The sequence below is a fragment of the Symphodus melops genome (genome assembly GCF_947650265.1).
Source record: "Symphodus melops genome assembly, chromosome: 16".
NCBI lineage: Eukaryota > Metazoa > Chordata > Actinopteri > Labriformes > Labridae > Symphodus > Symphodus melops.
In genome coordinates, this window is record NC_136706.1 from 9,507,416 (window position 1) to 9,529,181 (window position 21,766).

The following is a 21,766-nucleotide window of genomic DNA, read 5'->3' on the forward strand; positions in this document are numbered from 1 at the left end:
ACACACACACACAAACACACGTACAAACAAAAACACATATACACAGGGGTTATATGCACACTCCCTACCTCCTGGCTGTCCAGTACTATTGAGTGTGTGGTCTGATGTTACCGCTTGTTTAGAGCTGCTCGAAGTCTGTTGAGACCTCAGGCAGATGAAAGCCCCGGTGTGGCTAACCACGAGTCCAGCCAGCAGCCAGACAGGCAGGCAGGACTCCTGGATGGAGAGAGGGTAAAAAACCTGCCCAGATGCTCGGCAGCAAAGAGCAGCTGTGAGGTTTGTGGCTGAAAACACCTTCAGGGTTTTGGCTCTGAGGAGCTGAGCCGGAGGAGAGGAGACAAGAGAGGGAGTGGAGGAAAACAAAAGCTGCATAGGGCATTCCAAAATATTTTGCAGGTGGGGCATTGAAGTGAATGAATTTCATAAAATGATTATGAATTTGATGTCTTTCCTTTTAAATATGAAAACTATGTATGCAATGTAACAGAGGAAAGTCATGGCTCAATTTGAGCTGAAGAAGTTAGGAATACTCCTATTTACACAGAAAGGTACTTTAAAGTCTGAACATTTAATGAAAATGTATTCAAACCTCAAGTTAACAATAATACATTTGGCATTCATTTTTGTGTTTGAAAATATGACTCATCTCATTAGAAATAACAGGATTAAATGACTTCATCTGAAAGACTAGAAGCACAAAAAAGCAAAACAACTAATTTGAGCCTGGAGAACAGTAGAAATAATGCAGCTTGAGCTATCCTAACAACTGTACGCCGACAGATGCTTCATTTACTAGAGAAACACATGCGCATTCTCCTCTTAGATGCTCTGTCTGTCAGTCTCTTTACATAAAAATGAGGAGTTGTAAACTCCCTCCTAATCCAGCATGGTTTCACCCTGCATGGCCACACATGGGTCTGTGGTCTGCCCCCAACCACCACCACCAGCGCCCCCCCCCCCCCCCCCCCCCCATACCTCGTGAGTGAGTTTACCCTTGTTCCACTAGAGAAGGCAGCGATAAGGTATCTGACTCTCTATTGCAGTCAGGGCTGTGAGGTAAATCGTGTGTACACCCCCACTACCTCCACACACACACACACACACACAGAAGAGTACAGAGCTCTATTTCACAACCTGATCCGGCCTGTGGGCTCAGGGTTGATGGTGGAGGTAGGTTATTGGTGGGGGCTTGGGGCTGACACGTTTCTGCTAACAATCACATCACACACAGGGACCCGCATTCCAACTTCCTGATCAACACGCACGCACACACACACACACACACACACACACACACACACACACACACACACACACACACACACACACACACACACACACACACACACACACACACACACACACACACACACACTTGTCCAGTCCTTCTCCTTGCACAGCAGGTTGGAGTTGTGCAGGCATCGGGGAATACTTTGCTGGTCAATATTTTAGGCTTAGAAAATCAGAATTATTTATGAAAAATGTTATTGATATGCAAAACATCAGTGGTTTAAAAAAAAATGAGCACAACTTAAAAAAAAAGAAAAGAAGAAAAAAAGAAAAACAGAAAGAAAACATTTATAAAAGAACAGGAGAGACAGATTATATCACCACTCAGTTCAAATTAATTCATTAAAATGAAAACCATTAGAGCAGATCTTGATCCATTCCACTTTAACAATGATAACCAGTCAGTTAAGTTAAGAACATGCATAATTGCAAGTCCTCTGCTGCCCTCTAGTGATATTTTTTGACAAGTTTACCAATGACACAGACTCAGAGATGTACAATCAATGTAAAATTGAACGTGAAAAAACAATAAAATACACGAAACAGCACAAGTATCACATTTTACTCAATATTTTATGTAAGTATGATACAGTAGCTGTATACTGGAGAGTTTGCGGCATGATTAAGTGATCATTATAAGAACACTGTTGTTAATAGATACATCAGCACTGTTAATTTATTCAAGCAAAAAAAGAAAGAAAAACATGGGAGCTTTACACCACATTGCTCTGTAAAGTTCTGGCTATGCCAAAAAGAGAAGCTGGTTATGTGATGTGGCTTGAAACCTCAAACCTGCATGCAGTGTCATGAATCCTTCGTAACATACCATCAAAAAGGCCACATATAAGACAACTATAGAAAACATATCCAGGGACACTGACATTGACTGCAGAACAGATGCAGACATCCAGCCACCTACAGAGCTGTGGTAATGAGCATGGGAATCATGTGGTGTGGTCTCCTGCAGCACAGCCACATTCACAGACCGTGAAGGCCTGCGGGCCATCATGTCTCACCTCAGTGAGGTCAAAGTACCTTCAACTATGACTTGTTCAGATTCACTATTTATGACTCTGTCATTCCCAAAATTATGAGTAAGGTATTTCCCTACCTCATTTGAGTCTTTGTTTTGTCCAGGAACAGTCTTGAATCCAGAGTAGTTTCTTTCAGGCTCATGGAAGACAGGAAACATGCTGTAGATAAACGCTTTATGTCAAATATTTTGCCAATCCTGACCTTAAATGAGAAAACAATGTCTTTAAGAAAATGTTTCAGTGTATAAGAATGTGCATTTCCTGAGAGGAAATAAGAAAAAATGGTCCACAGTCATTGAGCTTTTTGAATTCTAAAAAAAAAAAGTAAATCGTTTGGAGAAATGTCTCAAGATTTTCAGTATTAGAGTAGTTTATGATAGGAGATACTTGGTATTATATCATCAAAAGTTGAGAAACAAGCTGGTTAATAAAGATTTAGAAGACAATAAACTACAGTTTATATTCGCAGTTGCAAGACACAAGGAAAAGGCCTGAACCAGGAGAAGATTGAAAATGTGCTTTTATTAAAATAAACTCCTTTATAATAAATGTGATGGCAGAAAAGAAAAAGTAAGCTATTCTCTGAAGGGTGGAGTAAGCTGACGAGATGAATTGCATTATTTCCGTTTTATTGGTAATATCACCAGTAGGTGGCAGTAATGCAGCTACAGGAAAACCAAGCTGCTAAAGACTGAGTAGAAGAAGAAGGAATCGAAATTCAAATGAAATAAACTGGAGGGAAAAATCCGTTTTTAAGTTTTAGAGGTGACTTGGCTTCTTCAATATATTTCTGCTGTTCCACCACTCACAACTGATGCTCATGTCGCCAGCATTTCCATTAATAATATGTATATGTATTTATGAAACTTTATAACTTGTTCATATAGCCTAGAGTTTGATAACTATCATTAGCAAAACATCACAGATAGTCTAGGCTCTGGCTTCTTATTCAGAAAATATGACACATTTAGGCTTTATCACACTTTATTTGACCAGTTTATGTGAGTCCTTTACCTAACCTCTTTGCTCATCTTGATTCTCAAAAGTAGAAACAAACACCCAAACCCCACTGACAAAATGTGACTTGCTATTATGGAGGTGTTCCTGTTGGAACGTGCCAATTGTGCACCAGGTGGAGGGGTGTTATGGTTTGGTTTAGTTTAGTTTAGTTAAACTATCAATTTTGAGTGTTTCTAAGGGGTCAACTTGATCAGTTTACAATGTTTTAAGAGATGTTTTTACTTTTAAACTATGATATGTATGTATTTCGTAAAAGTCATGACAATTGTCACTTAATTGATTTGTGAATTGTTGTTTCCTGTATAGTGGGAGGAGCTACAAGGTATAAAAGCAGGACTTGGAAGACTTTCTCGAGACACTGTCACAAAGGCAACCTGCACTACAGCTGCTGTTAGCACCCTCAGTGGCTGCCTATTGATCCTTTCTCTTCTTCAATCAAAAGCCCCAAATCTTCTGCTAGAAAAAATACAATCTCTCTCCCACCAGTGGACTATACAACATCAGAGATGCATCAAGCTTTCACCTGCTGATGAACCCTATAACACTACAGGTAACTTAGGTTTAAAAAGAACCTGATACATTAACTTAGGTTGCCATTTTCCCATTTACTTGTGTTGTTGAATGGCAGAAAAAGGGTTTCAATGTTTGTACTGGGCAAGCAAAGCTTTTAGAAGAAAACACTCTTTCCCACTAAATTGAGCTTTAGAGCTTGAATGATTACTGAGGCATGATGTCACAATAAATAATGATGTACTTCCTAAAATATAATATGATTAATCTTATGTGTCACTGGGGACGCTTTATGGTGGGGCACAGTTTCTTAAAACAAAACAGTAAATTATACTCATTTAACAAGCTAAATATGTCTTCTTGAAAAATCACAGGAGAGAGCATCAATTAAACAATAAATTAGGTCAGCATGCAACAAATGATTTATCAAACTATTTAGATTCACTTGACAGAGAAATATGAGCACAGGTTTTATTAGTGGAGGAGCAAACTGAGCATTGGGCTCTAATCCTCTTGGGTGAGCTGAGGTGGATTCAGCATTGTCTGATTGAGTGCAGCCAGCACAGTTATGCATGTCCAGTGATTGGTTGATTCCCACATCTTTGAAATACTAGTATGCATTTAATTGACCACTATGTTTTTATATCAATGGTTTTAAAGTATCGGGGCCTGGACAGCATGTTGGCGTTGACAAGAAGTATGTTTGTTATAGAGTTATGTAAAACATGGATTTATGAAGATTAAGTGAAATAAAAACCACATTTGTATCTATGAGTAAACACAAGCATGTTTCTTAATAAATATCAGTTGTGAATTTCCACAATGATCTTTCTTGCTCCCGAGACAAAGACTGCTCAAAGGAGTGTTTACCAAAGAACTCTCTATGGGGTCAGGAAATCACCAGTCTATAGGGAGAGATTGTTGTGATATAAAGCAGGCAAATGCAGATGTTGTACATGACATATATGGTATGGTAACGGGGTTGTGAAAAGACTTTGATTGGTTTGATGAATTTGCATCTTGTGGTTGTTGCTTGGGATGTGGTGCATGTTTGTTTAATCATTAGATTGTTGGTTCAGTTTTTGCTTCTCCTGGCAAGAATATGAAAGTGTTTGATGATGATCAAGCTATAGTCTATAGAAGGTATTCAGCTGTAGTGAGTGGATAGTATTAAGCGACTTCCAAGACTCCCTCTTGTCATATTGAATTGTTGACTTGCATCTTGACCTAACTCAAAATCAGGGACTTCCATACAAATAGCATTTTATGTCTTATTATGGTATGAAATAGTTTTCCACCTACAACTCTTCTTTATGAGTCTGTAGTAATTAGAATTACCGGTAGTCGAGAAGAAATGTTCAATCCCAAAGCCACCCATTTCACAATCTTGCACTGATTTATGTGTTTCAATGGAAGCATGTTGAGTGTGCAAATAGTAAGTCAACATCTTTCTTCTGCTTGAACTCAGGCCGCCCCTCTATAGTAGACAACAAACACCCTACAGTTGCTGATATCTCTAAGACATCAGCAAACCAGTGTCTGGCTCCAAAGTGAACAACTTTAGTTTCACATCAAGTTCCATGTTTATCTGGTGGCATTGCTTTGTTTTCAGACCAACCTGTGTAGAAAATCCAACATCACAGTTGTAGGTGGTTGGAAAGTGCATCAATACAAGTATGGATGGGTGATATATCAAGTTTTTAAGATATAAAAACTTGTAGTCCGTTTGCTTATTTTCAAAATGTCTTTTGAAATTGGCAGGTCTCGTAGCTTCACTAGCCAGTCAGGGCACAAAACACAACCTGATTTAGTGTCCTCCTCATCTCCAGTTAAATAAATAAAATAACATTTGGTAATGGTAATCACAAAAAGTTTGCAAAATGCCAATTCTTGCTGATGAGCACTTTGACTCGCCCGAGGCATCTGCATTCGAGCAGAATGCACCCAGAGGCTTTGACTCTTTTCAATAAGTGTCCATGGAGATCCTCCCATCGAGCGGATTGCTAAAGCCTGTTTTATACTTCTGCGACAAATCAATGCCATATCTACACAGTAGTGGCATAGGCCATTGTGAGTACTACCTACTGTTGTGTCTGCTCTGCAATACATCCACAAGTGCTTATTGTTTCTGTGATTTCTATGCTAGTTCTATGGCCTTTTTCTGGTTTTGCCAGTATTACCCGATTGTTTGTGAGAGTGTATTATGTTGGAGATGATAAACAGCAGTTGATTATACTTAATAATTATTGCAAATAAAACTAGAGAAGATCAGAGGAGATGGAGTGTATGGCATTGGAGGAAATGTTCAACTTGATAACGGTGTTAGCTCAGGCTACTAGCCTACGTTAAACACACTGGCAGAAAGAAAGTGGGAGATTTGGTAATTCAAACTGATTTTTAATGGAATTGAAAGGCGCCTGGCTTGGCTGAATACACCTAAACTTCATTTTTGCTTGGGATAGTCACAGATAAGTTTTTGCTGAACTGTTTCATATGGTAAAAGGTCATAGTCAGATTGGCAGATGTGACAGGGGTCAGACAATAATCTCGGACCTGTCTGTCGATCAATGATGGATTAATGTGAATCCTGAACGCTTTTTTTTAGAGCAAGTATAAGTTTGAAATGTTGTCATCAATTTCCAAGAAAAAGTCCATGTCCAAAGCAGTTGTCATGCAACTCAAAGAAGAGAATCTCGTCTCAAGAAATTCATGTCTGTGTTGGCTAATTGCTACACAACCCATTAGAATATCATGTGTGAACATATTTGTATAGAGTATAATTTGTGCATTTCCTCAATACCCACTTTAAGTAGAAGCACATGTATAAGACTCGATTTCTCTTGCACGGTGGTGCGTGTGTCTGCCTGTGTTTGTGGTAAGCCTTCCTTCTAATCTGCCAGCCGCTGGTTGTGTATGAAGTGCTGCTGACAGCGAAGACTATTAGGCCTGTGAAGGCAGAGCTGACTGTCCTCTCCTTTTCCCCACAGCTCGTTTAAACTTCCAGCCAATGGTAGAGATTAAACGTCGCCTCTTAGAAGGAAGGATCTTGCGGCTACACTTGGGCTGCTATTTAAGAAACTTGAATGAGTGAGAAGCATGTAAAGAAGCCATTTAGTCCAAGACAAAAGATTGGCAGTGGGTTTGCGTGTGCAAACAATGTATCGGGCCTCACACGACATACCACACATATGGCATACTTTTCTTTTGCATCTGGCATTCTTTCAGGGTTTGCAAATGTCAGGTATATTTATTATGTTTTGATTAGATTTATTAAAACCAATGAGTACAATTTAAATAAGATGTTATTTTGTTATTGCTGTCAGATGTTTAAGGAAAGGTCATTGAACAATCATTTTTAACTGGTGGATTCTTAATGTTTAAGAACTTTTTTTTGCCATCTTCATCTCTACAAATGAATGTCTACAGATCTGAAAAGATAGATAGATAGATAGATAGATAGATAGATAGATAGATAGATAGATAGATAGATAGATAGATAGATAGATAGATAGATACTTTATTGATTACTTTATAGATACTTTATTGATCCCGAGGGAAATTCAAGAAAAGGGTACATCTCGGGATTTTTACAAATTCTTTGTTTGTGGGAAGCATATGTTCTCTTTTTCATGAATACAGATCATCCTCAGTGTAGCGAATAATTGTTTTTATTGTATTAGAAGCTTAATGTTTATGTAATTTATATAAAAAAAAGAATTTCTTCATGGTCAGCTTTTCTGTAATCATGTGACTTATTCGCATATTGCTGATACTTATATAAAACTTCATGTTTACATTTTTTATAACACATACATAAAGTAGAAGGCCTTTGTCAATATTTACTATTCAGGGTCATATGGATCAATGGGGAGATACCAAGGACTAGCTGTCTGTATTTATCTCTTGCTGCACTGTCTTTTGTTGCATGGTGGAGTTAAGAAAACACGTTGAAAAGGATGATTTCCAGAGAAAGTAAAAATAAAGTAAAACAGCCAAAGAGAACTTTACAGAACCCAAGAAGTGACACAATTCAAACTTAAAAAATGTGTCCAAAGCAGATATTTTTTCAATAAACTACAGAGGAATAATTTAGCATCTATTTTCTTCAATATTTTTCAATAGAACTTAGAAAATGGGCACAGCTGCAGACAATGTTCTCTGTATACTGCATTTCTTTATAAGATATGGACTGACGTGAACAACAGATTCAACAAAAGCTTTGTGCGCTATCATGTCCCTAAGCGAGCCGTAACACACTTCTAGCTCTGGGGCAGCACATCAGGACTGAGGAGAAGTCAGGTTGACAGCAGCAGAAATGGAGAGTTTTATTGACTGACAGCTCAGCTTGTCAGTGAGCTGCAGAATAATGTAACTTTATCCTTAGAAGTGATACTTTGAGCTGAAACTTCTCAAAACACCAATGTCAAGTTTACTCCCCCCGGGCTTTTTCTTTAAAACAGACAGTCAGAGATCAGGCTCTCAGGTTTCTTCATCACTCTTTGATGCTGTTAGTCCTTGTGCATGCCTCTTATTTATTCAATTCTGGAAACACTTTATAAAATATGCAATTAATGTTTTTCTTATCCATCAAGATTTCAACAACAAGATTTTATTGTACCTTTTTCATGTTTTAGGACAAAAACAAGTAGGACAAAAATGAACCATATTTCAGCTCAGTTTAAAATTGAAGGACTTGAGAATAATCATGACAATGCAGTTTTTCAACCATTTCAATAGTCTCATAAAAACTTTACAAGAAGAGTCATTTGAATAAGCTTACCGTATTTTTTTTTTTTTCAACTCAAGGTTGTTTATTGTCAAATATGCTCCATGTTAAACATACAGCACAGATGAAATTGCAATCCCCCCCAACCCCAGTGCAAACCTGCAGTGCTAAAGAAGAGCACTAAAAACTAGCAATAAAAAAACAATACTATAAAACAGATAACTTAACTGAAGACATTTGGACAACAAATAACGAACGACAGACAATCGACAGACAAGGGCACTTGTGAGTATTTCACTATGAGGTAGTATGAATGTAGATGAATTAAAATATTAACAACATAAACAGAGTGCAGATTAAGCTAAAAAGTGAGGTAGTGCGTTGAAAGGTGCAAATAGCATAAACAGGGTGACTGTTAGACATTACAAACATAGGCATTTAGGGCTTTTTGCATATTTAGATGTGCTTTAAAATGAAGAACACATTCAGTGCTGCAAGCATGCATCAATTCATAAAAATACATAAATGTTTATTTTGTTTCCTAAACCTTGTTTATCTTGTGGATATTGAATGCTGTGCACATGCTTCCCCAAAAAGTTCTGCATGTGTTCTGAACCTTCCTTCTTCTCCCTTCTTTAAAAGGAAACCAGAATGTCAAAATATTATCATTAATGTTAAAGTAAAAGACTAATGTCGTTCAAAAAAGACCACATGTCCCTCTTGGAACATTTTCTCTTTAGTATTTTGTTCTGCAGTATGTTTCTTTGGACACTAGAGGGCGCTGCAATATTGTATAAGTGAAATCTGCCAAGGTATCTCTAATAATCCACTCAACCTTTAAATAGACAAAGTGCATTGGTGTCCATGTATGACGCTTCACTGCTTTCATTCTCTTTTATTATAAACATTTTTTACACAAACCAAGTGGCTCTTGCATGCTGCAGTGACACAATTTAGTCTTAAATACAAAACTTAAAACTAAAAATGCATTCTAGTCATTCAAAGAAACTATTTGTAACAATCATGAGGATGTGCATGTAAAACATGTGCAAGGGTGTTTGTCTGTTCTGTGTGTTTAAAGTACACATATTATACAGTAATACCATAGACTGTTATCCTTCTGGCAGGATTATGTTGGCCAACAATGTTAACAGACTTCTGTTATACACAGGCACACCTATAGATTATGACTTAAAATAGAACACCTTATTACTGTGATTATCATTTTACAATGGATAGATTAAAAAGCTGTGCTGCACAATCCAACTATTTCTTATCACCCTATGTGTTTCATGTTTAATGGTGGTACAGTCAAAGACTTTTATATTGGATAACAGTAAATATTACTCATTTTAAGTACTATTCTGTGTTAGCTATATTGTCTCTATAAATACAGTTAGCATGCATACGGAGAGCTAAACTTCTCTGCCACTCCATTCACTTACGTCCAGACACACCTTCTAATCCAAAAGTAATTTATGATTCTGTAGAACATCTCAAATCAGAGATCGTGTTGAAACACATTCATGGAATGCAACTGAACGAATGAAACAAGCACAACCTCAAAATCAGATGCTAATTTAACAATTATACACTCACTTACACTGAGTTACTTATTCCTTTTCTAATAAAGGGAAGCAGCAGTCACCTTCAAATGAATAATTGGCAATGGACGCTGTTGCTTCTGTCAGATTCTCACTCAGTTGTTGCTCTGTAACTGTGATCAATTTCTTTTTTGAGGATTTATTATTCTAAATGCCCAATTGTAATGCATATTTTGAGATGTCACTGATGATCTGTATTAAACTGATTAATCTGTTTAGAAACTAAAACAGTTTTTGAGAATGGGCCTGTTATATGAAAATCACAGTTTACAATGAAGACTTTTCATGTCTTGTGTGTTTCCACTTTACATTCAAAAAGTCAGCCTGGGAGGTATATTTATAAGCATTAATAGACATACACTTCCCCTCAGTTCAGTTCAGACCTTTATTGTCCCTGGAAGAGAAATTTGATTTACTGCAACAAATCTAATTTGGACAAAAAAACACAACAGATAAAAAGACAAGACAGTGCAACACAAATGATGGAATGTAACCAAGAAATATAAAAAGTGTAACTGATCGTTAAAACTTTAACTGGGATGGTAGCCATATAAGTAAAGTGCTCTTGAAAGTGCAGTCAAGGATTAAAGAAGATCAGCAGCAAGTTATAAAAACAGAAAGTTGCAAGAGAGCAGGAAAGTTATTCAGTCATTTATGGTTTAGTGCTGTAAGCGATGAAGGAATAAATCAAACACGTTCTGGGTGTCTCATATTTGCTTAATTTATTTTTACTCTTACTTTGCCACCAGATGGCGCCCCAAACTTATAAAATGGATGTATTTTCTTTTTGAAAGCAACCTGTTAGACCAAGCTAAAAAATAAATAAATAAATAACAAACTGAAGCCTGTTGTGCAGTGAAAACGCAGAAGACACATCATGTCAGTGCAATCAAACTTCCCAAAAGTTTCAATTGACGCGCAGGACTTCGAAGTTTGTCATAATTTGAAGCAATTTGTTGTTTGGTTGGCTGGAAAGGAAAACGGGTCAAAACTATAAAGCAAAACATATTCAACAAAATCTCTGACCTGCAACAAGCAGAGGCCAGGAAAACACGGGTTTTAAACAAACACATAGCTATTCCTAAATCTACGTCTTCAAAATTGTTTATAATCTCATCATTTTTCATGTGTATCAACAAGGTGACATCATTCGAAACATGTCCCAACTTTTAAGCATGTTCATTTTAATGCTCTCCTATATCAACGTGTTAGAGAGTAGACACGTTTGGCAAAGACGTGTTTGAAATGATAGGATTATGTCATTGAGTCTCATTTTGTTTCTCTTCTGTCATATATTTGATGCCATCTCTTTTTCCCTGTAATACATGTAGTCCAACATGTGGGTTCCAGCGGTTACACACACAGGGACATTGATATGGAGAGCTGAACTTAATGCTGTTTTTTTTTTAATTTGGAACAATATATATATATTTTTTATTGTTTAGGGGCATTTATTAACTTTAGAGTAGGCCTAGCACACATTACAGATGTTTGCGTCGTGTGAGTAGATCAGAGAGTCTATGTGTAGCCAACTTTGAGTTCGATATCACTCAGCATTTGTCTTTGGTTTGTTTTGCTTTGTTGCTGATATTAAAGCTGCCCTGTTGCCGCTTGGGGGCGTCGTCCGTTGCTTTGATTACAGACGCATTGTCGCCTTCCGTGCAATAAAATGCAAGATATGACCATCGTAGGCGCCAGGTGAGCAATAAGAGAGACCAATTGAGACAGCTAGTATCATGTTTACACCTATTCTCCAGCGCCAGGCCTGCTACATATTAACCAGACGATATACAAATAAAGATATGGAGTTGATAAACTCATGTCTGGAGGTGCAATAGAGAAGGGTAATCAGGAGGATTTCATTATCTTAGCAGGTTTACCTCTGGCCTGTGTGACACTTCTTCAGTAGGCGATGCTGGCCTCCCTTCAAGAGTTTATGATGTCACCTTTCAGCAAAACTTTCAACACATATTGCGGTGATGCTTTCAGGGAACTTTGGAGCTATCACTTTAGGTTGACCTCAAATTACTATTGAGTCTTAGTGATAAAAAAAAAGACGGACCTCAGAGGACATATTGTTCAGATTTATTGATGTGCACATCTTGCTTGTTTTAATAAACATCCCATAACATATTTAATATTTTCCACCACCATAATTAACTTTAGTTGACACTAGCTTTATATTATCCGAGAGATGGCTGTCCATCATCATGTCTGATTCTACGAAAAGTTTCTGTCTTTTCAAATAAAGCTGTGTCTATGGAGTATTCATGGCTTTCCATTATTGATACTAGTGTTAAAGCCTATGTTGTCGATCCGCTCTAAGGTGTCATTGGGCCACCTTTAGTTGTGATAAGGTGGTAGCCTAAAACAATATTTTTTTTGGAAAGGTTACGCAAATGACACCAATAAAACAATCAGTTCCAGTGCGGAGCCTCTTGTCCAGGAAGGAATCCCAGGTATGATCTTTGGAGCTTAGAGCGTCTTTGGGAGTCTTTGTTTCGACCCGACTTATCTGAAATGCACTCCCGTTTTACTTAAGTAGAGAAAGTCTTCCATAGTTAAAACAGCGATTAGGCCACGATCTCAGGAAGCCTCGTTACCTATATGCTAAAGGCCTTGTATCAGATAGGCCAATTGAAACTTTGAAAGGTAATATTTTGTCGTTCCGGGTTTATTGTTTTGAGAAGCGAGGGAGACACACTACAACATCGTCATTTAAATATTTTATTGAAACTTTCAAGAACACGATGTCGATGTCGTAAACTAGACATAACTCCAATACAACAGAACTCATTGACAACTTAAGGAAAACAAAAAAAAAACCTTCATCTTTTCGATAATGCGGCACTTTAACGCGAAAACATCTGAACAAAAAAAAGTCCACTTTTTTTCCACACTTAAACACTTCTTTTTTCTTTTCTCTGAACAAAAAAAATCTCAAGCCATTGGTGCAGTGCGTTGTCGCTTTGTCATTCTTTTTGAAACAGTAGCACTTCACACACGGGGACAATGAAAATAAAAATACAATGGCACGTGAGTGTGAATAACTAGCTCAGTGGATATTTGGGTGGTGGAATAAAGTCCATATTTTAGGGGTGGTGGGGTGGGGGTTATGTAGATGGCAACAAAAGGATAATATTCCACAAACTATCTTTACACAGGTAGGCCTATATCGACAATAAATTAGAACAAATCCCTAAAAACAAACTACTCCGTTGTATTTACACGCGCGCAATTACAATATGAAATAATTACATAAATATTGTATATATCCTTATGTACACCTTTTATTTATTACTACCATTCATTATTTTCAGTATTTAAATTTCTGCTTCCCTTTGCCTGCTGGACATTTGGGCTGAATTGCGCATGCTTGGGCCAAAGTTTCTTTCTTTCTTTTTTTAATTATACATGTTTTTTTAACGCAGCACCAGGCTTATACTGATTTCAAAAAGGCATGAAGTAAACACGTTTATGTTAAGAATTTTTAAACCTAATAGAAAACAAATTTAAGGGAAAAGAAAGCATATTTTTCGTGTCAGCTTTTAGTGTTAAAACAACATTCGTTGGGGTTGTAGGGGGCATGCAACTTTTGGTCAATCAAAGAATGAGTTAACAACAAGATACAGCAGTCTTTCCAAGGTCCAATGGTAGTGAATTCAAAGGAGTCCAATTAATTTAGAGTGCATATCCAACCACATTTCTCCCAATGTACAATGAAAGTTTTAGGAGATAGGACACAGCAGCAACTTCTCCTAAAAATCTCTTAAGTCACCCCCATGCCAGCTTTTTAGTTTCAATACTTGTACGGTATTCAAATGACAGGATAAACGTGTTGTTTAATTTAACAAAATCAAATAAAAAATATACATATCAGATGTGTATTAACCAAAGTGCATTTCAGAAACTAAAACGTCAAACAGTTCATCTTTTCATTTTTTTTCCTCTTTAAAAGCTGCATGAATCTATGAGGGAGTCCTCCTAATGTTTGTCTTCATCACTGTCAACACTTTTCACTTTTCATGACAACAACGAAACAAGAAGGTGGTGCGTTCACAGAAAAACAAGGAAAGAAAAAAAAATGGAGCAAAGCCTAGGGGGACCCGCTCCGTGCCCTGTCCTGGTTCGAGTCCAGTCCACTGACCAGGCGTTGTATGCTCTGCAGCTCGTTTGCGGCGTCCTTCTCCGTGATGCAAGTTTTTGGGGACAATGAAAGTGAGCCGGAGGAAATAGTTGACGAGTGACTGGTCACCTCCGACGTGGAATCCAGGGTGACACCGGAAACGGGGCTCGCGGGGACTATTCCGTCCCCCTTTAGATCAGCTCCACTGCCGGCCATGGTGGGCAGGGCGGTAGTGAGCAGGGTGCTGTCCGGTACTGTCATGGGGAGGGAGTAAGGGCTGTACCTGAGTCTGGGTCGCACTGCGCTAAGGAAGGGGTGCCGGTGCACCGAGGAGGAGGCTGCGGAGGAAGCAGCTGCAGCTGCTGCCATGTACGTGTATGGGTAGGGGAACAGACTGCCGAAGGGAGACATGGCAAGGCCCTGCGGAGGAATGGAGAAACTAAATGTGAGCCACAAAGCTGTCAAAAAGTTGCAAACCATAGCAATAAAGGAGGTGTATAATAAAGTGGTGATAAACTTTTTTTATTTTTTGTATTAGATCGGTAGCTACATTTTGTCGATTAAAAAAAAACATGGAAACATGACTAAAAAATATAATTTTTTACAACTTTCAACTAAGTTCGTTTGATGTCCTTAGCTTAAATAATTTGTTTACCTTTGTAGAAGTTAGTTATGCCTTCTTTCAAATTTTAGGGCCACGTCTGACACTTGGCTTTTGGACTTCACAAGTTTCATTTAAATGCGACAGTATCTATCAGCTGCATTCAGTGCTTGGCTCCATTCAGGATTTTAGTTCAAGAATATTTAGCATTCAAGCCATATCATATCGCAGGTGAAAGGAGTTTTGTGCTTTTTAATGTATAAAGCAAAGAATCTGCAACTGGTGTCACACCACAGATTAAACGAGTTATCGTAAAACTATTGTCCTCCTGAAACTGCAACATGGCGGTCTTTGTCTCCCTTAATTCGTGCTAGTTAAGCAAACATATACAACAACTATAAAGAAATTACACTTTGTCCTATAGCAAAGTCAGACTAAATACAGTTGCGCAAATCTACTTTGAGTTTTAGCCTATTCTGCTCTTAAACAAAATAAACAAACGCGCGTCTCAACGAGCACTTAAGCAAAGACTTCAACACAAAGAATCACACCCTCTTTCTCACAAAAAATCTCATCCAGAGATAAGACGATGACAGCCTTAAAGATAATAACATTTGCTGACACATTAAATGAGGCACGCTGGCCTCTAAGGCCCACAGTCTGCCGGATAGTCGAGCCCAATTTATGCTTTACTCAAGGAGCGTGTAGGCCAAAGAAAACAGGTTTTACCTGTGATGCCAAGACATGTTGCTGCAGATGAAAGGGCAGGCCCGGCGCTCCCGTCAAGCTTTGCGGGGGTGATGCCATGCTTGTCGTGTCCATGGTGCTCACCCCTCCCGAGGAAACAGCTGCCAATAATGGCCCCATGCCCGCGGCCATGTTTGAGAACGCGCCTCCCATGTTGAACTGACTGGGGTGCAAGAGAAACGGGTGCGCGCCCCCAAGGTGATTGAAAAACTGCTGTCCTGTGAGGCCCGTTGGAAATCCAAAATTATGCAAGTGTCCGTGGCCTATGTGTGCGCTTTCAGTCTGCACAGTTAAAGGCATGAAACTGTCTTTGCTTATCGGCCTGCAATCGTCCGCTTTGGGCTGTTCCAAGCTCGGGCTCTTCAGCTCATCTCCAGAGCGCGTGGTGCTTGAGATGAGCGTAATGGGGCTCTGCCGCGAGTCCGCCTGGCTTTTTTCAGTCCTCGCGCTGCTATCCCTGCTCCTGCTGATACTGTCACTGCTGCTGAAGGCATGCCCCTTAGCTGGGCTAGCCTCGTGGTCCTTCCCGTCTTCCGTGGTTGTGGAAATCTTGCTGGAGTCTGGACCGTCTTTAAGTTGTCCGTCTTTGCTCTCATCGTCGCTGTCCTCTTCGCTGTCACAGAAATCTAAACATCAGAGTAGAACGTAAATTGTGTGCACATGGGTGAATCCTGCATTATTAGCAACGTTGCCGTAAGAATACATAGACCTGCAGAAAAGTAAAGGCCTATACGTATGACAGAAAGTGTTCCAATCATACTTTTGGATCTTACATAATTTTACAACAAGAAATGATACATGTTGTCACATTTTCATTTGAATGCAGAGGACTGAGCAATCAATATTTCCCCATGTCCAGTGTTAAGACTTTACTTCTACATATCAACCGTTCTATATGTGGCACACACTTTTGTCACAGTGGGTATTTTACGACTTTCCACACCACTTGTGATCGGTGCATGTGTGACTGACTGTGGGGTCCCTCGTCCTACCTTTAAGGTGTGGGGGGCCCACAGTTGAAACGGCGGGGGAAGAGGCCTGGCCGAAGCACTTAAAGGGAGCCTGCTCTCCAGAGGAGTCATCTGACGCGCCGTTCTCCTTTTTCTGCTGCTCCTCGTATGAACGAATGGACTGCAGAGCCAGCTGTTTCCTGTGCGTAAAGTATACACGGTTAGTGTGCACACCCATGGGTGTAAATCACAGATTTCAGATCAGAAACGGTATTAGCAGCACCATCAGCGATTATGCAGACTTGACACCAGACATGATTAGGGTTTGGTGAAGCAGATTATAATTGTTACCTATGCGGTAGATGAGAGCATAAAAGACATTTTTGTTTTAAGAGCCCTGTGTATTTTGAATTAATTGAGAATTGTAATTATTTGTCTAAGATTTGAAATAAATAGTAATTAGAAAAATAATAATAATGCAGAAGAAAGGAATTAAAACTACACTAAAAGCCACACCGTTTCCGTATCTGTTCCTTAAGACTAATGGATAATTGTGATTTCTAGCTTAAGCAATGTGATCAGAAACTGTGATGATCCAGACCCCCTGCGGGTAAATGTGGAAGCTTTGACGTGGGATTAATCCATTGAGATCACTGCTTAAATCGCTGCTGAAATCCAAAGACATCTGAGATTATTTTCTTCCTGCTGTCACAACACACTTTCTCCTGTTGTCTTACCTCTTTTCCCGTCTCCCATTGCCAGTGTCACGGAATCCTTTGGCAAATGGATTATGGTCAATTTTCAGCTGTGTTATCTGAAATATTTGAAATTAAGTGTTAATTTAAGGTGTTGAAGTGTAACGTTTCCATCATAAACCAAAAGTGCTTTTACAGACTGAAAGATGGGGCAACTTTTTGTGCAAATTGACAATACATGGAGATTACTGTCCCAACAGGCCAAAACTGTGATTTTGGTTTTACAGGCGAGAGACAAAGAGAGACAAAAAAAACAACAACACAGGAGCACTCATGCGCACGAGTCTTCATATTGGCCATATTGAAATATGCGGCAGTGTAAACTTTTCAAAACTTCACTTCCAAACCACTTCCTCTTAATCTGAAGCAGCGTTACCCCCACACACAAGGGGAGGGTGAGTGTATGCCAGCGTCTCCCAACAAAATCAAAGCGCATAGAAGACGATTTGCATTATTTTTATTTCTTACATACAACTAAATGTTACTATGCAGCACAGCCTGACAAAGAACGCACCCCCTCCCTTTTGTTTTCTCCATCCAGTCGCATGTGTTTGACCGTCTGCTTTTACTTTCTCAACCCCCAATCCTTTCACATACACACAAACACACGCTCATACACAGGGAGCAAAAAAAAGAAGAGAGAGAAAGAGGGAGAGTCTGGGTCTGTGCCAAATCCTTTTCACGTGATTAAATGTAAGGAAGACAAACTGCATAACATTCCTCAGAACTATGACTTTACTGCCACAAACTGGTTGAATATGGCACCAATTCTCCTCTACGATGTCTCCCCACTCTCACAGGCTCAAACAAATATGACGTCTTTCATATTTTATGACAACAAAATGGTGCAGAGTGAGCGACAAGGGGAGCAAAGCGCGCCTGGCAGGCTAATGGGACGATCGAGCTCTTATTTGAGAAACTATAAGGCTAAAGCCACGAGCAGGAATTGGGCTTACCTTGTCATTCTGATAAGCAGTCACGGCTATGAAATCCGTTTCAGGGAAAACGTAAGTCCTGAAGGTGCTGTAGGGGAGTTTGAGGATATCATTGGCCCTCACGATGTGAAAGCGAGGCTGATATTTGTGCATGGAGTTCAGTATGGTCTGCAACACAGTCACAGAAAACAGCACATTAGCTTTCCCTTTGTGATTAATTTGTGGTCGGTGTTACATCATTTTCATTAGGGGTTTTTAAATTATTTATTAAATCTGATGTTGGTCTACTCAATTAGAAGGAATACGAGCTTGTGCACAATACTGTTTTGTAGAAATTACAATATCAAAAATCAACAACTGTCAAAGTAATCTTTAAATTGTTTTTATAAAAAGTTTTATCAAACAAATATAAATGGTCGGTGCTTGAAAGTGATAGGCTAATAAAAGCCAACACATTAAGCACTTAGTAATTAGAGCATTATAATAACATTTACAAATTCAGTATTTTTTTTAATCTGGCGTGATCTAGGTCACACAAACAATTCTTACATTTTATGCGAATGGATTAAAAATTAAGTATCAACATCAGATTAGGAAAGACATGTGACTAACTAAATTGGTATTTTGATAAATAGGAAAATTGACATACATTAGTTGAACTTACAAATCCATGCTTGTCGGAGATGTTGTTTGTCAGCTTAAGTTTGTGAAAATTGACGACTTTTGACATCCACTGTTCGCCGGTAGCCGGACTGTCCGGGTGAATGTACATCCTCTTTGGCATTTCGGGGTCGGCCTTCCCGGCCACCATCCAGCGCGAATTATGGAACTTGTACCTGCAGTCGTCGGCAGCAACAATATCCATCAAGAGAATGTATTTGGCCTTTTTGTCCAGACCGCTGCACCTTACTTTAAAGGGGGGGAACATCCGTCTGCGAGAAAGGAAAACAAATCGTGAGCACAAGTTACAAAGTTTCAAAGAAAAACACAATTTTAATATTTAGACTGACGAATGCGTAAATAGGCCTTGCAGTATAGGCTTAATACATGTAGCCTAAACGTAAAGTTTATTTAATAGTAAGAAAAGTGTTTCAGGAGTTATGGGGACGTAGTATAGGCCTACTCTTGTGGTATTTGCTCAAGTCAATTGGAGACAGCTTAGACTACGTGTAAATATATAGTCTATTAACAATATAACATGGAGCCTATTCTCTGCATATTTTATCTGACACCAGGCCAAACACATCACGCAAACGCAGTTTACATTTATTTTGAAAGCCTTTAGAAAATACACTCTCGAGCACACCACACACACACACACACACACACACACACACACACACACACACACACAGAGCAGCCATTTTTGTGTAGCCTATACTGTCACTGTCATGATGACGGAAATAATTTAGTCAGAGCTCCACACATTCAAAACTGACATATCAATGAAGTAATCCTTCAATGCAACGTTTTGACAAACGGGGCGTGAAAACTAACAATAGGATTATAACAGCCTAATTTTATATCCGAGAAAAAAGACCACTGTCAGCTATCAGATTCTTGATATTTATAACCCAGCAGGTAAACTGCACTCCCCCCCCCCCTTTTTTTCCAGATATATTGTTAAAGCCTACCTATTGGCCTTTAATCTCACATTTTAAAGACGTATTTCACAGGTCTGTTCAGTTCAGCGCTGACTTGAAGGACATGACGTGAATTTACAGGATTTGTTGGCATTTCCTCAATTTTTCCGTTTTTATTAACATAAAAATAATCTCAGGAAAATCTATCTGTAGATGTTTGTAAGAGCAGTGTCAGATTTTTGCTTTTTGGGAAAAGTTATGTACCCGTAATAGGATCAAATCTTTACGATAAGTGAATGACACGTACTGCAATCTCTTTTTTATTGATACAACTAAACAAATTAAATGGTAACAAAAGGGTCATGCATGGATTTCTGATATTGTCCAAAAGGAAATATTAACCCAAGTGGCATGTAAAGTATAGCCTATAGTCGTCACAGTATAACAATAATAAAAAATATGGACAACCCTCCTAGGCATATTATATTACATATAAAGATTTCTATAGAAGACATAAAAATAAATATTACCTTCCAGATTTGGTGATCACCATCTCAGTTCCTCTTTTGTGGAACAGTTCCCAGAGCTCCTTGGCTTCCAGGTGAACTTTGGGGTCGTCTTCCACCTCCTCCTCAGGCTCCAAGGTCTTCAGAGGCCTGAGGTGGGCGGCAGCAGCCTGGTGCCCCAGCGAGGAGAAGTGGAGGCCGGTCTCCGCAGCTCCCATCAGCTGGTCCATGATCGGCTTCCCCAGCGCGCCCGGCAGAGAGAGCGAGCCGCTGTGAGGCATAGCCAGGGCCGGGAAGAACGGAGGCTGGTGCCCCAGCATTGCACTCATGGCAAATTCCGGACCCCGGTGAGGTATAAACGGATGATATGCCATACTTGATCCCTGTATGATTGGATCTCTCATCAGGAAGTTCATCCAAGAGCTGGATACGAATGGAGGCGACTGGTTTGATTTTGAGAGAGTGTTTCTACCGTCAAAGAAGCCTGAGCTCAAAAGGAGCAAACAATAAAAAAAAGAAGAAAAACAAAGTTGAAACGCTTTGGAAATTCCTCCCTAAAACGGCTGAAATAAGAATCCAAGTGTTTTCACGAGTTGTAGGAAAGCTTTACAATCGTTTGTTGAATTTGTATCAAAAGTCAGCAAAGAGAAATGTCAAAAAAGTTCTCCATGATCCTTCACAAGTGCTGCAAGAGCGATTTACTTCAGAGACTGACGCGCATCGGACACCTCTCTGCGTCTCGCTGGCTCGCGGACATTAGTCGAATTAAAGCAACTCGGGTGAGTCACTTAATTGACTGCGGCGCATTCTTTCTCTTCTGCTGCTGTTTACAATATCGGCATTCCTGTTAAAATGCGTTCCTTCTTATTGGCTTCAGTCCTGCAGCGAGGGCGACGTGTTGAAATATTTCGATAGCGCCGAATAATCCCCCTGCCTTTACTTGCTCCGGACATGCACCCTCACACGCACACACACACTTTATTCCTGCTCTCTCTGTCGCGCACACACACATTTCAGGGAAAGACGTGTGCAGAGAAAGGAGTCCGCTGACGGCCAGAGAGAGAGAGAGAGAGAGAGGTGGTAAGGTCCCAGCTCCGTGATTTTGCTAGCGCCTCTGTGGCCCATAGGGCTTCATACTGTATGGATGTGTTGCATGTTACGAGTAGCAGCGCTCCGTTTGATTGGCTCTTTGACGCTTTCGGACCAATTGTGTGGCTGCGTAGGCGTGGTTTTAACAGGTCGGGTGGAGGGGACAGACTTCAGACTTATAAAAAGGTGTTTGGAAACTGGAAAGGGCTTTGCCGTGAAACACCACCCTTCTGTGGACGGTGTTGTGTGAATATGCCAACATCGTTAGAGAAGTTGCGCTATCGGTCGCT

The 21,766-nt window shown here is 39.5% G+C and overlaps 1 protein-coding gene across 2 annotated transcripts; it reads right to left on the reverse strand.

Annotated features, from left to right (window-relative positions):
* Nucleotides 1-12,910: 12,910 nt before the first annotated feature.
* Nucleotides 12,911-21,433, reverse strand: tbx3a (T-box transcription factor 3a). Of its 2 annotated transcripts, none has more exons than XM_079364236.1 (7): nucleotides 20,412-21,433; nucleotides 18,963-19,230; nucleotides 18,320-18,466; nucleotides 17,346-17,422; nucleotides 16,651-16,808; nucleotides 15,641-16,284; nucleotides 12,911-14,730 (listed from the first exon to the last, which is right to left on the reverse strand). In XM_079364236.1, the coding sequence occupies exons 1-7, from the start codon at nucleotides 20,801-20,803 to the stop codon at nucleotides 14,281-14,283; spliced, it is 2,136 nt and encodes a 711-aa protein (XP_079220362.1). In that variant the 5' UTR covers nucleotides 20,804-21,433; the 3' UTR covers nucleotides 12,911-14,280. The 2 variants fall into 2 exon arrangements, with proteins under 2 accessions (XP_079220362.1, XP_079220361.1); XM_079364235.1 differs by having other exon boundaries at nucleotides 18,948-19,230.
* Nucleotides 21,434-21,766: the final 333 nt, after the last annotated feature.